General features: G+C 40.1%; 1 protein-coding gene across 1 annotated transcript; it reads left to right on the top strand.

The window, feature by feature from the left end:
- Positions 1–5,945: 5,945 nt before the first annotated feature.
- Positions 5,946–8,915, top strand: LOC146375167 (arylsulfatase I). Its single transcript, XM_084949021.1, is given in 5 exon segments — positions 5,946–6,707; positions 7,277–7,609; positions 7,695–8,278; positions 8,281–8,534; positions 8,537–8,915. Coding segments are annotated over 5 exon segments (1,614 nt in total). The 5' UTR covers positions 5,946–6,492; the 3' UTR covers positions 8,765–8,915.
- The last annotated feature ends 6,119 nt before the right edge of the window (positions 8,916–15,034 follow it).

Genomic DNA, 15,034 nt, shown 5'->3' with positions numbered 1-15,034 from the left:
CTCCACTGGTGTACTGAAGAGGCAATATTTTGATCACTTAGGTTTAGATGGCAAATTCTGTGTTTATTTTGCTATGCACGTCTATGTGCATAGGTTCAGGGCAGTTGTGTGTTTACACTGAACATGACTTGAACTGAAAGCCTATTTCCTCACTTTAGTGACAAGTTTTGAAAACACCTTAAAACTGTATATGGCACAAAGCTCATTAGACAGAAGTTCAGTTATAATTATTAGCTGCTATTACAGCAAGTTAGCCCTCAACTTTGGTCCAGACTGATATATATTTTGAGTACAATGAAGGATGGAGCCTACTGTCATATTTAATTTTTCATGTAGCACCACCATAAGGTTGACACTGTTATCTTTTACTGAAATGCATTGGATTGCCAATAAATTTGGTTCAGATATCCATGGTGCCCTGGGTTTGAACCCTAACATTAATAACTGCAGACTTTTTCTGTAGCGCCAGCAGCTATAGTCAAACTTTTCACTTATTCTTGATTTATCATGTGAAATATTAAATTGCTTCTCATGCTGAGGTTTATTATAGACATCCATGCTGCCATCAGGATATTGGCAATAACTTTGATGCCCATCTGGCTTCCTCTAATTTTATCAACTGGTGAAGGCTGCAGATTGTTTAATACTTTGTTTTATGATCAGCCCACTCACTAATGTCAGTAAGTTACTTTGTGAGATGCCTCAGAGTGAAGTGATTTCCCAAGGACCAGCTAAAGCTGGGGATTGAACCTTCAAACTCTGCTTGGCTGTAGAATATGACCCACTTGTCCGGTCAAGGAAGTAGAGCGGTCATAAATTTCAAGGAAAGAACATAGCACATATATATGATATGTTAGCATTTGGTTAATGTTATGTATCTGACCATAACATTACTCACCCATGATTTAGGAAAAGACTATATATAAAAGACAGACAGATCCACTTATAACTCTATTTTGTTTGTGGACAAAATTTGTGTTTGAAGACACCACACACTCCTACAGTAGTGATTCTTCAATTGTAAGATAGCCTTAAAGCATGGCTTGCTTTATTGTTTATTTTTCTCTAGATGGGATCATAATGTACAAGAATGTGCACCATGCTTGAATAAAGACAACTTAAAGACATCATAAACGAATCCGTTTATGATCTCTTTTGCTAGTTTATTTAATCAAGGCTGCATTCAAAATTACAAATATATAATAAAAATCAGAAACTTAAATTTGCACCTAATAATATACCAAATCTATACTATTTCCAGAGGAATATATTTTAATACATTGTATCATTTACTTACATAAATTGTTTGCAAGAACAGGATACTATAAACATCCAACTCAGTATACAGAGCTGTACTGACATGGCTGGAGAGCGGCTGAGGCAGCTGAGAGCTAACCTCAAAAATTTTTCAGTTAGTGTTGTGAATACAAAAGTTTTTAATTTGCCAGAAATAATAATTTCTTTCTTTTTTTTCAAATTTGCAAATCTTAAAACAGGTCAGATTAGGAAACATGACTCATATAAACATGTCTTTAACTTGCAACACACCTCAATGGAGGTGATACGTAATGAGCTAAGTAGCGCATCCAAAAAGACACATATTGGAATACATTCAAAGTTATGTAGAACATAACTGAGTATCTAGTTCAAAGACACTCAAAGACACTCAAATGAAAATATTTTTTTAATACAGCTGTACTTTTTTCTTAAAACGTTTTACTTGTGCCCTGTGTTAGTATTGCCTTTAGTACTACACCCAGAGGCTAAGGCAGTCTTTGCTTTTAGCTCTAGTTTGATCTCCACTAACACCTGAGAGAATTATCTGGCTCAGCTGCTAAACAAGCAGAGATTGTTTGCCAAACTAAAGTAAAACTTCGTAACTCATAGCTTGTAGTCAGCTTCTAGCTAAATCAATTTCAGGTGTTGTGAAAGTGCAGTGCCAGGATGCCACACCAGATTTTCATGTTATGTGGACTAGATACATTTCTGTGATAATTTGATAAAAATAGCTTTCTAGTTGTTGTTGTATTTTTTTTTTCTATTTCTGTTTTTTTTTTTTCAGACGTTTGCAGCTACACAGGTGCAGTTTTCACATTTTTTTCAGTGTTTTAGTGATAATCTGTTTATTCATGACAAACTAATTGTAAATGCAACATACATGCTGTGCCATGAATGCTTTTCTTACTGGATAGTACTGCAAGTTTTGGTCATAGTGCAGTAGTACAGAAGACGGGGTTATTTTTGGCAAATATGATTTCCATTCCCTCATGTCACACTGCAGCAGTGCTAGTAACTGAGTTTTAAATCGTAATTCAGACCCATCAAAATGCAAAATTGTGAGTTGTAGTTCTGATTGCATCTGCAGATTTTAGAGAGCCAACGTTCCATTTTTTTAACATGTCATCTGTAAGTTTCATTTACATGATTTGCCCTTCGCTTGCACTGACGTCATTCTACTGAACCACAAATGAGTGTATACAGGGAGTGCAGAATTATTAGGCAAGTTGTATTTTTGAGGAATAATTTTATTATTGATCAACATTGCGTGCAGCAGCAACCACAGCCTCCCAGACACTGTTCAGAGAGGTGTACTGTTTTCCCTCCTTGTAAATCTCACATTTGATGATGGACCACAGGTTCTCAATGGGGTTCAGATCAGGTGAACAAGGAGGCCATGTCATTAGTTTTTCTTCTTTTATACCCTTTCTTGCCAGCCACGCTGTGGAGTACTTGGACGCGTGTGATGGAGCATTGTCCTGCATGAAAATCATGTTTTTCTTGAAGGATGCAGACTTCTTCCTGTACCACTGCTTGAAGAAGGTGTCTTCCAGAAACTGGCAGTAGGACTGGGAGTTGAGCTTGACTCCATCCTCAACCCGAAAAGGCCCCACAAGCTCATCTTTGATGATACCAGCCCAAACCAGTACTCCACCTCCACCTTGCTGGCGTCTGAGTCGGACTGGAGCTCTCTGCCCTTTACCAATCCAGCCACGGGCCCATCCATCTGGCCCATCAAGACTCACTCTCATGTCATCAGTCCATAAAACCTTAGAAAAACCAGTCTTGAGATATTTCTTGGCCCAGTCTTGACGTTTCAGCTTGTGTGTCTTGTTCAGTGGTGGTTGTCTTTCAGCCTTTCTTACCTTGGCCATGTCTCTGAGTATTGCACAGCTTTTGGGCACTCCAGTGATGTTGCAGCTCTGAAATATGGCCAAACTGGTGGCAAGTGGCATCTTGGCAGCTGCACGCTTGACTTTTCTCAGTTCATGGGCAGTTATTTTGCGCCTTGGTTTTTCCACACGCTTCTTGCGACCCTGTTGACTATTTTGAATGAAACGCTTGATTGTTCGATGATCACGCTTCAGAAGCTTTGCAATTTTGAGACTGCTGCATCCCTCTGCAAGATATCTCACTATTTTTGACTTTTCTGAGCCTGTCAAGTCCTTCTTTTGACCCATTTTGCCAAAGGAAAGGACGTTGCCTAATAATTATGCACACCTGATATAGGGTGTTGATGTCATTAGACCACACCCCTTCTCATTACAGAGATGCACATCACCTAATATGCTTAATTGGTAGTAGGCTTTCGAGCCTATACAGCTTGGAGTAAGACAACATGCATGAAGAGGATGATGTGGACAAAATACTCATTTGCCTAATAATTCTGCACTCCCTGTATATTGGATTGTGAATTTGAAATACAATAAAGAGTCTCAAGTGGGTAATTTTTAATATAGAAGGCTTTTATTTTGGATGATGACTTCAAAATGAAAGTCATATTCAGACAGAGTTACACACATACACACATTTCCTCACCTTAGATCCAGCTTAAGAGTGTCTCCAGCTCAAGTGAGTCACTTATTCGTCATCATGAATAAATCACAGCAACTCCTACTCCCTTCTACCCTGCACCACTGCCTTTTCCAAAACACACCCGCATGCAAACACACACTGTTAAGACACACACTGGTTTTGCATGGTTTGCTTGTTTTACCTACACACCAAATTCCCCAGTACTGTCATTCAGAAAGGGATTTTTCCCCTCACTTAGACATTATTCTTGACAATGCGAGCCCTGAAAAAGTAAAAGCGTCAACTATAAACTGAACCTTTTTGTAGATTGTTTGTTTTATTTTCGTATTTCATCATTGTGGGTCTTTAAAATGCACTTCTGCAGCCCACATAGTATGTAGAAATGAATCTATAACACCAGTTTTTGATAGCACCATGTCTTTGTGTCTCCTCAGACAGCTGAGGAAAGAGTACAATCCCTTACTGTCTACTCCTCAAGAAGACATTTGTCACTTTCCATTTTTACGGCCCCTTCTCCCTCTCGTCTCCCTCCTCTTAGTGGTAGAACAGAGTTCACGTCGTCCTGCATTTCCCCGAAACAAACTGATGGCTACACCCAGAGACCTCGACGTACACACACACACAAGACAAAGTGACTGCTCCTTTTATGCCACTTTGTTTATCTTGTACTCTTAGACACTGAAGCTTTTTCTGTCCACTGCTTTTCCTTTTTCTTCCCCCCTCTTCTTTCCTGTACCCCTCTTGACACTTTAACTTTATAATATATAGTCCTTTGTTTACATGTTCACATTTCCCACAAATCATTTCATCATTCTTAGTGAAAGATGATACTGAGGTAAGAATGAGGAAAGAATCTCCCCAGTGGATGCTTCACTTTCACCATGGGTAAAAAGCCTGTGAAATTACATAACTTTGCCTCCATACGGTAGGAAATGGACTCGTATGTGAGGCATTGATTTTCTCTCAGCATTGTGGGGTGCAGATGGCAGTGAGGTGAAGACTAAGAGCACAGTGGTCGATAAATATTCTTATCACAATTCCGGAAGCTTTCCTTTGGCCGGATAGGTTTCGATGCCATCGCACAGGCAGTAATTGTTAACAGGTATTGAATGAGCTGCGCCAATCAATGAAAGAAAAATTAAAGAGGCTAAAGGATTTATAGTGTAGTTAGGGATAAACACCACAGAAAATAATCTAAATATTGGCTGAAAAGTTTTAATATAAGTTTGGGAACATCAGAGTAGTTCAACAATAAGGGCCACCCACTGTAGTGAAACGAATAATGTTATTTTCTTGTCCGATAATGAATTTTTTGCAGGATTTATGTCCACTCCCCAAAGATGGGTTACAAAGTGGCTTGCAGCTGCACAACAACTGTGGGTAGGCCAAAGCAGCTGAAACAGAGGTAATAGATGTTTGACTCTTTGGACCTGCTTTTAGCTCACTGCTAGCTCAGTACAACACAAGCCAGAAGGATGTTGCTGTTTATTAAAGAAAAAAACACAGAGGTTTTATAGTGAAGTCATTTTATAGTCCAGCACTGGTAATCAAGTGTTTTCCTGGTGTGCCTCTACCTGAAGGAAAGAAAAGTATTTAAGTGTCAAAATTTGAATTTCGGGTCAAGAAAGTGCATCATATGTGTTGCGTTCTGCGTAAATCTTCCGTGTTCCTGCTGTCAAAACACGAGTTCACGGACTTTTTTTCACAGACTTGTGAAAAGACATCTTGTATGTGAGTGACATAGAGCAGCTTGAGTTGGCTAAAGCTGCTTGCAGGATTCACTTTATTAATGATTCTTCTGATCCAGTGCACATCCTCATTTGACAGTCTTATAAGTTAAAGCCCTGAATAAAAAGTCAGAATTAGTGTCACTCTTTTTTTATTTATTTATTTTTTTTGCTGCTGTTCCTGTTTCATCACCAATATGGCTACATATAGCCCAAGCTATCCTCTTATAAAAGTGCCACCTCGTCACAGTAAACCAAATTGTTGTACAGTTATCTTTCTGAAAATCGTTTGCTTTACTATTGCTTAAACTTTTGGTTGTTTGACATAGTTACCACTGAACATCTGTTAGGTTTATGGTTTGTACCTTTAATATTACCTTAATGTAGTGTTGCTGTGAGTATAAAAATCATGATTTGCAAGCTAAGAACACCATGTCTGTCTACTTTCTCTGAGCAGTACATTTGCCTCTAATTCTTACCCAACACCTTCCCAGCAATCTTATAGCACAACTGAAGCTACATAGGAATCTAGCGAGGCACTGCAAAAAGGTAAACCTCTCTGTCTCTCTCTCAAACTCTCACCTCTGCCAGTTTCTTGCACCTCTTAGAGACAGACTTTTTCTCCACCCACCACAGAAGCCGGCACCAGTTCAGCTCCAGCTTACAAAACCAAGAATAAGCCCCAGAAAAAGACAGCAGCTCATACTTAATGGATAGATAAGACTTTTGGACAAGCTCTTTGAGACCACAGATCTGCCCGTTCTGCAAATGTGATCTGGCTGGAGATTTATTAACTGCAGACTAAGCAGAAATACAAAGAAAAAATCAGCTTTGAGTAAATATTAGTTACAAGGCATTGCTCGAGATTACGGGAAGAAGCTCCTCTTTGTTTATTCTTGTGATTGGTGCAACCTTGTTCTTTAGCCTTGCCTGTCAGGATGAAGACACGTTTATGGAAAGTGTGAAAACAGAGGAGGTTGAAAAGCCCAGGCTACCTCACTTTATCTTCATTATGGTGGACGACCAGGGCTATGGAGACATTGGTTACCATGGCTCAGACATCCACACTCCAGTATTGGACCGGCTGGCAGCAGAGGGGGTTAAACTGGAAAATTATTATGTCCAACCTATCTGCTCACCCTCTCACAGTCAACTCATGACAGGATGGTGAGTTTCCTCGTTACATGATTATTCCGGCAGTATAATTATTCATTTACAGCTTCTGTTTGCAGCTGAAGTAATTAATCATATCATCAACAGGCTTTTTGTCTTGTGGTAATGAAGTACCATCTGTGTTTATATCAAGGAGCAAAGAGATTGTTTGCCTTCTGAAATCCACTTTATTGGAATTTTGATTGATCATGTTGGCTATAAAAGGAGACGTGATTCTTTTTATTGACTTTATATCTTTTAGCTCTTACTACATTACCACTAAGGTGTTTTGCTGAAGTATATGATATCATACATACATACATATATATATATATATATATATATATATATATATATATAGAGAGAGAGAGAGAGAGAGAGAGAGAGAGAGAGAGAGAGAGAGAGTATCATATATAAACTAAGACTTTAAAAATACCCCACCTTCACTACAATGGTGTGTAGCAGCCTATGAGTACCCAAAGGTGCAATATTGGTTACACAACCCTTCCCAGTATTGCTTCATAATATATGTAGCAATATACTGTAACATCTTTTCTCACACTCTCCCTACTCAATTTTGCCAGCTACCAAATTCACACTGGACTCCAGCATTCAATCATCCACCCACGTCAACCGCTGTGCTTGCCCCCTGATATTCCCACCCCGCCAGAGCATCTGGCTGAAGCTGGATACGCCACACACATGGTGGGTAAGTGGCACCTGGGCTTCTGCAGACCAAGCTGCTTGCCAACAGGACGTGTTTTTCAGAGTTTCCTGGGCACATTGACTGGCAGTGGAGATCATTTCTCCTATCAGAGCTGTGACGGGGCAGAAGTTTGTGGATTTGACCTGCATGATGGAGACAGGCCTGCCTGGGAGATGGCTGGGAACTACTCCACTCTCCTCTACATAGACAGGTAAGTATCCTGGTACATGTAAATAAAGAAATCCTACAGAAATACAGTCATTAAATTCTTTTAAATCTTCCATTTGTACAACCAGAGTGAAGCAGATCTTGAAGAGACACGACCCACATACACCACTCTTCCTCTATCTCTCCCTTCAGGCCGCCCATACGCCCTTGCAGGTACCAGACCATTTTCTTCACCTTTATGATTCCCAGTGCAATCGTCTCAGGCGTCATTACGCAGCCATGCTGAGCTGCCTGGACAGCGGGGTTGCACAAGTGGTCCAGGAACTAAAGACTCAAGGGCTCTATGAAAACTCTGTACTCATCTACTCTTCTGATAACGGTGGGCAGCCACTCTCGGGGGGAAGCAACTGGTCACTGAGAGGTGGCAAAGGAACCTACTGGTAAGGGGGCATTCGGGCTGTGGGCTTTGTCCACAGCCCACTTCTAAAGAAGAAAGGTATAGTAAGCAGAGCACTGATTCATGTCTCTGACTGGTATCCTACTTTACTGGGGCTTGCTGAAGCGCGGCAGTCCCACCATGGCCTTGATGTTCATGATGTTTGGGGAAGCATCAGTGAAGGTCTTCCCTGTCCTCGCACTGAAATTCTTTTCAACATTGACCCAGTTTCTAGGAAAGCTGGGGAACCATATGACAAGGCATTGATACTCAATGGCTCTGGGACACAGCCGTGAGGGCAGCATTGAGGGCTGGTGACTGGAAGTTGTTGACAGGAAATGTGGGTGATGGGGACTGGATACCACCACAAGCACTTCCTGGTGGTCCAGAACGTTGGACGAAACTTGAGAAGAGACGCAATGAGCTGGGGAAGTCAGTGTGGCTTTTTAATGTCAGTGCAGAACCTTACGAGAGGTATGATTTGGCAGAAGCTCATCCACAGGTAGTAAAACATCTGCTGACCAGGCTGGCAGAGAGTGCAACCAGACAGCTGTGATGGCCAGGAATCCACCAGATGATCCAATGGCTGACCCAGAGCTCCATGGAGGGGCTTGGAGCCCCTGGCTGGACCTGGAAGGGGATAATGAAAAGGAGGAGAGCAGGAAAGAAAAGATGATAAAGATTAGGCACTGCAAATTATGTAAGTTAAAAGCCCTCTTCAAAAAGGTGGGATCACGCCTGCAGAGGAAGACCTTATTCTAAAGGTTTCTTCTAGTAGCATTAACTGTGCCAAAGGTTCAATAGTGCCTCAAAGGAGCTAGGAAGTGTTATCAACACTTTAATTACTGTTTTCTAAGGACCACAATCATAGATGGAATAAGTTATCTACCCAATGTTGCTCTCCTCTTTTCCGTTCAGTTCAATTCCCTTTTAATTATATAGGACAAATTCACAGTAGTCACCTGAGTATGCTGAGTATATCATAAGGTAAAGACTACAATAGTTTTGGAAAATAGAAAAAAAATAGAGTACAAACATTAGTCATTTGAGGGCATAAGGGTTCTGTGACACTATTTGATGATCTGAAAGTCTTCCCCTTAAAGTATACTTAGTGTGGGAATGAAAAATAGATAAAGAAAAAATATAGACAAGCAGAAATGCACACGGGTCAGATAGACTAGACAGACCTACAGTCAAATACTGAAGGTCGGCAGATAAACAGGCATCCTGAAAGACAAAGCAGACAGGACTGTGTGGCTGGCTGAGCAAGCTGACTCACTCGCTGTCCTGCAGCCAAACTGCAGCAGGGAGACTGTGGGTCATCGTAGGACTGCTTAGGGAGCAATGTGCGTGTCACTGTGCATGTATGCCTGCATTCATGAACAGTTCGATTAATAGACATAGAGATGGAGTGCGTGCATGTGGAAGTGAGGCCTGTGGTGACCTCTCAATGTCTCATCTCTTAATCATCCGAGAGGACCCTTTAAGGATGCCACAAAAACACCCACAGGGCTTGTTTTTGTCAAATGTCACCTTGTTCTTTTGTTCTCAAGGGTTATACAGATTCACTTCTGCTTAGAGCATACCCCCATGCCTTTGAAAGACCTCACCCCCACACAGTGTTCTGTCCCTGCAAACAAACCAACAAAGACTCCATAGCTGTTGCTTTTCTGGACTTTTAAATGTCACTTAAACACATCATTTTTTGACTCTATTAAATAGTTTGACTTGAATTTCATCGTTTCAATAAAATCTTGAATAAAGAAGAAAAACAAGAAAAATGCTGCAGGGATCCTGCAGATTAATTGTTTCTTGAATCTTAGTTGTGCTCACATCCAAACCTAAAAATGAATCTATCACTAAGCATAAAATTCAATATGTGTGTTTAATTTATACATAAACATTTACTAGACCTGCTATTTAAATTTCAGTGTATATGTATCTATTTTTTTCTCAGTTAGTGCCAAACTGAATCATAATGTCTTAGAAATGAAGCCAACCCCAAATGTGGGCAGAAAAGCTATTTTTCACATCCATGTGATGCTTGTTATGGCTGTTCTGTGAAAAACATATTTGTCATTACAAACACTCTGTATCTGTGTGCTTGTATTATGTGGAAGACTGAAGATGATTATCATTAAAAAAAATGAATTTGTAAAACCTAAGATTATGAATCCTTTGCAAAATGTTTGCTTTCTGTGTGGACTCTGCAGTATGGTTAAGACGGTGGTTCTTGAACTTAAGGGCAGTACTTCCTGCTGGGGCATGAAGCCATTGCATGTGAGTAATTGGATGCAAATTGGAACTGCTGTGATTTAATATAATAAATGCAAGTAAAACAAGCAAGTGAAAATTCCACTTGAATTCTTTCCGTTATTGTTAATGGCTGATAAAAAAAAAATTCAGGGATGTAGGTTGTGAACTCAAGGAGAACATGACAGAAAAGCTGTTAGCTAAGGTTAGGAAAAGATGATGGTTAAATATGATTAAGGAATAATAACAATCTTCTTTTAACCCCCTTTTTACTGAAAGTAAAGTCAAACTTAGTAGCATAATGTTTGCTGAAAAATAATATGTGGTGTATAAGAAATTAATAGCTTTGTCTTTTATATTCACTTTGTGCTGCCTGTATGCAATCCAGAGAGTGTTAAATCTGGTATAGGCAATATGATTTTGGTATCAGTGGATAAAAAAATTCATAATAACTATTTAGCATATTGGAAATCCAGAGGGAGCTGTGACCTTAACCTCTTCTGCTTTTCTCTTCTCTGAATTTAGACTAGGAGACAGGTGATTTTTTGGAAATTAGAGATCTTTTAAGTCCAGATCAGTTGAGCAGTATGCAAGAAAGTCTTCCTAAGATGTAAAATCAGCCACTGGGGTTTAGCACATAAAATCAATATTTTCTTTTTCAGCCCAAATGATGGCAAGTGGCAGATGTTTGCCTTCGGGGTCTTTTTGCTGAAATCTTTATATTATTTTCAGTTTTCAGTCACGTTTTGGCTCATTTTAGAAAAGATGATAATTCTAGTAAAAATACCAGGTAAAGAAAAATTCAAAAATGTTACTCTGGTCCTACTGTACAGAAACTTCCTGGCAGAAAGTGCTTCTCCGGTATGTAAAAGACATGTGAAAAAGACACTGCGCCGTCTTTTGTGGGAGAAATGTTTCATTCATCCAAGTCTTGGACCCATTCATCAATGGCCACTGATCAGTGATCAGTAGTTGTTGGTCAGTGGTGATGACAAATTGCATATTAATGATGAAGAAACTGACCTAACAGCCCAATGTTCATCAGTGGTGCTAGTTTCAGTCATTATGCAAATATTCTGTTTAAACGGTTGGGGAAACCTGCAGTCAGCTGAGACTGAAGAAACATGAAAAACTACATTAAAAGTACATTTTTATTGATTTCATAGAAATTAAGAGGGTAAGTAAAAGGCAGGTGTTGCTTATCAAATGCACATGATTAACTGATAGTCAGCATCAGCAAATATGACCTTCTCTGTAAAAGCCTAAATCTTGGCAGTTTGGTCATCTTGAGCATTCAGGTGTGTTTTAACAAAATGTTAAGGAGGAACGACTTCAGCACTGGTCTTAGAGAAACTGTTGTTCTTTCTGAGAAGGGTTAAAAGGCTATTTTCAAAAAAAAAAAAAAAAACACAAAGATGATTCACAAGTGGGAAACATTCAAAAGATTTTCCAAATTTCAACTTTACCTCAAGGTCAGACTGTGCAATGCACAGAAAATTGCAGAAAACCCATCTCCGACTCTACAGTCCTCAGTCAGCATGTTTAATGTTAAAGTACAGAACAGTACAAGACTGAACACGTGTGGCTTTCTTGGAAAGGCTGCCAGCAGAAAACTGGAAAAAAAATTAAGGTTTTGCAACAATCCAGTAAAAGTAAAGACCTCAGCCTAATTGAAATGCTTTGTCAGGACCTTAACAGACCTGTGCAAAAACTAATGCCTGCAAAGCTTATTGAAATGAAGCAACAATGCAAAGAGGAGTGGGCCAAAATTCCCCCATAACAATGTGCAATGCTGATAAAGTCATACAGAAAATAATAATTTCAAGTCATTGCTTCTAAAGGTGGATTTACAAGATACTGAATCATGGCGTGTACTCAGTTTGTACTTTGACTCAGAGTGTAACTTGTATTCGTGTACTTAAGAATCACCACTCAATAAGGTAGAAGTGGACCAGACCTTTGTGCCTCACTCCTCATGTCTACTTGAAACTATATTTGTACATGTGTCAAGGCTCCCGGTCAAGTTGCATTACAGGTAACAAAGACAGTCTGAAATGTAAAAATCTGTGTTATAGTAGTGTTGTACATCTCAAATCCAGTGCTAAATAAGGGAGGCACTTTTTTTAGAAGATTAGGAAACCACAACAAACCACACAAGTAGGGATTAAAAAAGAAATATTGCTTGAAATAGTATTTACCCATCAGCTAACTCACTACATAAAAGCAGTGGACCTGACTTGTGAGGTGAAGAATCATCCAGTACAGACTTAATTCTTCGAGACACTAGGCTGGGGGAGTCATAGTTTAGCCTCATGCTGTCTGATCCTGTGTGATGTATCCTCCCGCTGGGGCGACTGCCACTGTGTAGTGATATATCTTGATAGGAGCAGATCCGCGATGGTACTGTTGGTCACCAACAGCATGAACATCTATAGACAGCACTGTTTGTGTGCAGCAGCTCACTCTTTGACCTAAGCCTTTAGGTGTGATTCTTAATCTATCTCTGTGTGTGTGTGTGTGTGTGTGTGTGTGTGTGTGTGTGTGTGTGTGTGTGTGTGTGTGTGTGTGCGTGCGTGCGTGCATGCGTGTGCGTGTGTGTGTGTGTAGAAGTGTTTCTGGGTGTGAGTGCTGTAAATTTCTCCCTTGTGGCCTAATAATGAATATTCAGCTGTCCTTCTCCTGCATCTCTTCTCCCTCTGGTCAGCTCTCACTCTTTCCTCCTCCTCCCTGATACTTTTATCCCTCAGCTCTTTGCTCATTCCCTCAGCAAACCACCCTCCATGTCTTTTCTTTTTCATTTTGTTCCCCCTCCTACTCACTTGTTCGTGCTCATTTGGAAGATTGAGTTAGAGGTATTAGCCATGTTTTGCTCAGAGCTCTGTGGCATACCGTTAAATAGAAAGAGTGGAGGAGGGAAGAGAGAGTTCCTTTGAGGCTACAGATGGCTGTCGTGTCTGCAGTGCTTGTAGATCAGATTAAAAAGCCTTGTTTAGTGAAAAAGCGTCACTGCATAACGCAATGTCTTGTTAAAGTAAAATAAAGCCAAAGGATAAGCCTGTAGATATTGTATATGATGTCTAAATTACCTGTTAAACCCATTCTGGTTTCCCTTCTCTCTGGCTTACAGCTCCAACGCTATAGTAGTTTCTGGAAAATAATTCTTAAGTAGGAGTGTTATACAGACAGTATAGTTTATAGGATCAATTTATAAGCTTTTTGGCATCTGTTGTTAAAAAACATCAGGAAACTCAATTCAATTCAATTCAATTCAATTTTATTTATATAGCACCAAATCACAACAAAAGTCGCCTCAAGGCGCTTCATAGATACAGAGAAAAACCCAACAATCATATGACCCCCTATGAGCAAGCACTTTGGCGACAGTGGGAAGGAAAAACTCCCTTTTAACAGGAAGAAACCTCCGGCAGAACCAGGCTCAGGGAGGGGCGGCCATCTGCTGCGACCGGTTGGGGTGAGAGAAGGAAGACAGGATAAAAGACATGCTGTGGAAGAGAGACAGAGGTTAATAACAGATATGATTCAATGCAGAGAGGTCTATTAATACATAGTGAGTGAGAAAGGTGACTGGAAAGGAAAAACTCAATGCATCATGGGAATCCCCCGGCAGCCTACGTCTATTGCAGCATAACTAAGGGAGGATTCAGGGTCACCTGGTCCAGCCCTAACTATATGCTTTAGCAAAAAGGAAAGTTTTAAGCCTAATCTTAAAAGTAGAGATAGTTTCTGTCTCCCGAATCCAAACTGGAAGCTGGTTCCACAGAAGAGGGGCCTGAAAACTGAAGGCTCTGCCTCCCATTCTACTTTTAAATACTCTAGGAACAACAAGTAGGCCTGCAGAGCGAGAGCGAAGTGCTCTAATAGGGTGATATGGTACTACAAGGTCATTAAGATAAGATGGGGCCTGATTATTTAAGACCTTGTATGTGAGGAGCAGGATTTTGAATTCAATTCTGGACTTAACAGGAAGCCAATGAAGGGAAGCCAAAACAGGAGAAATATGCTCTCTCCTTCTAGTCCCTGTCAGTACTCTTGCTGCAGCATTTTGGATTAGCTGAAGGCTTTTCAGTGAGTTTTTTGGACATCCTGATAATAATGAATTACAGTAGTCCAGCCTGGAAGTAATAAATGCATGAACTAGTTTTTCAGCGTCACTCTGAGACAGGATATTTCTAATTTTAGAGATGTTGCGCAAGTGGAAGAAAGCAGTCTTACATATTTGTTTAATATGTGCGTTGAAGGACATGTCCTGGTCAAAAATGACTCCAAGGTTCCTCACAGCGTTACTGGAGGCCAAGGTAATGCCATCCAGAGTATGAATCTGGTTAGATACCATATTTCTAAGATTTTCAGGGCCGAGTACAATAACCTCAGTTTTATCTGAATTAAGAAGCAGAAAGTTAGCGGCCATCCAGGTCTTTATGTCTTTAAGACATTCCTGCAGTTTAACTAATTGGTGTGTGTTATCTGGCTTCATGGACAGATAGAGCTGGGTGTCATCTGCATAGCAGTGAAAATGTATGCTATGTCTTCTAATGATGCTGCCTAAGGGAAGCATGTATAATGTAAACAGAATTGGTCCTAGCACTGAACCCTGTGGAACTCCATAATTAACCTCAGTGTGTGAAGAGGACTCTCCATTTACATGCACAAATTGGAGTCTATTAGATAGATATGATACAAACCACTGCAGTGCAGTACCTGTAATACCTACAGCATGTTCTAATCGCTCTAATAGGATATTATGGTCAACAGTATCGA

This window comes from Perissodus microlepis, chromosome 13 (genome assembly GCF_051167445.1).
Source record: "Perissodus microlepis isolate ML-2025 ecotype Zambia chromosome 13, ASM5116744v1, whole genome shotgun sequence".
Taxonomy (NCBI): domain Eukaryota; kingdom Metazoa; phylum Chordata; class Actinopteri; order Cichliformes; family Cichlidae; genus Perissodus; species Perissodus microlepis.
The sequence above is the reverse complement of the archived record's forward strand: the minus strand, read 5'-3'. Positions and strand labels throughout refer to the sequence as shown.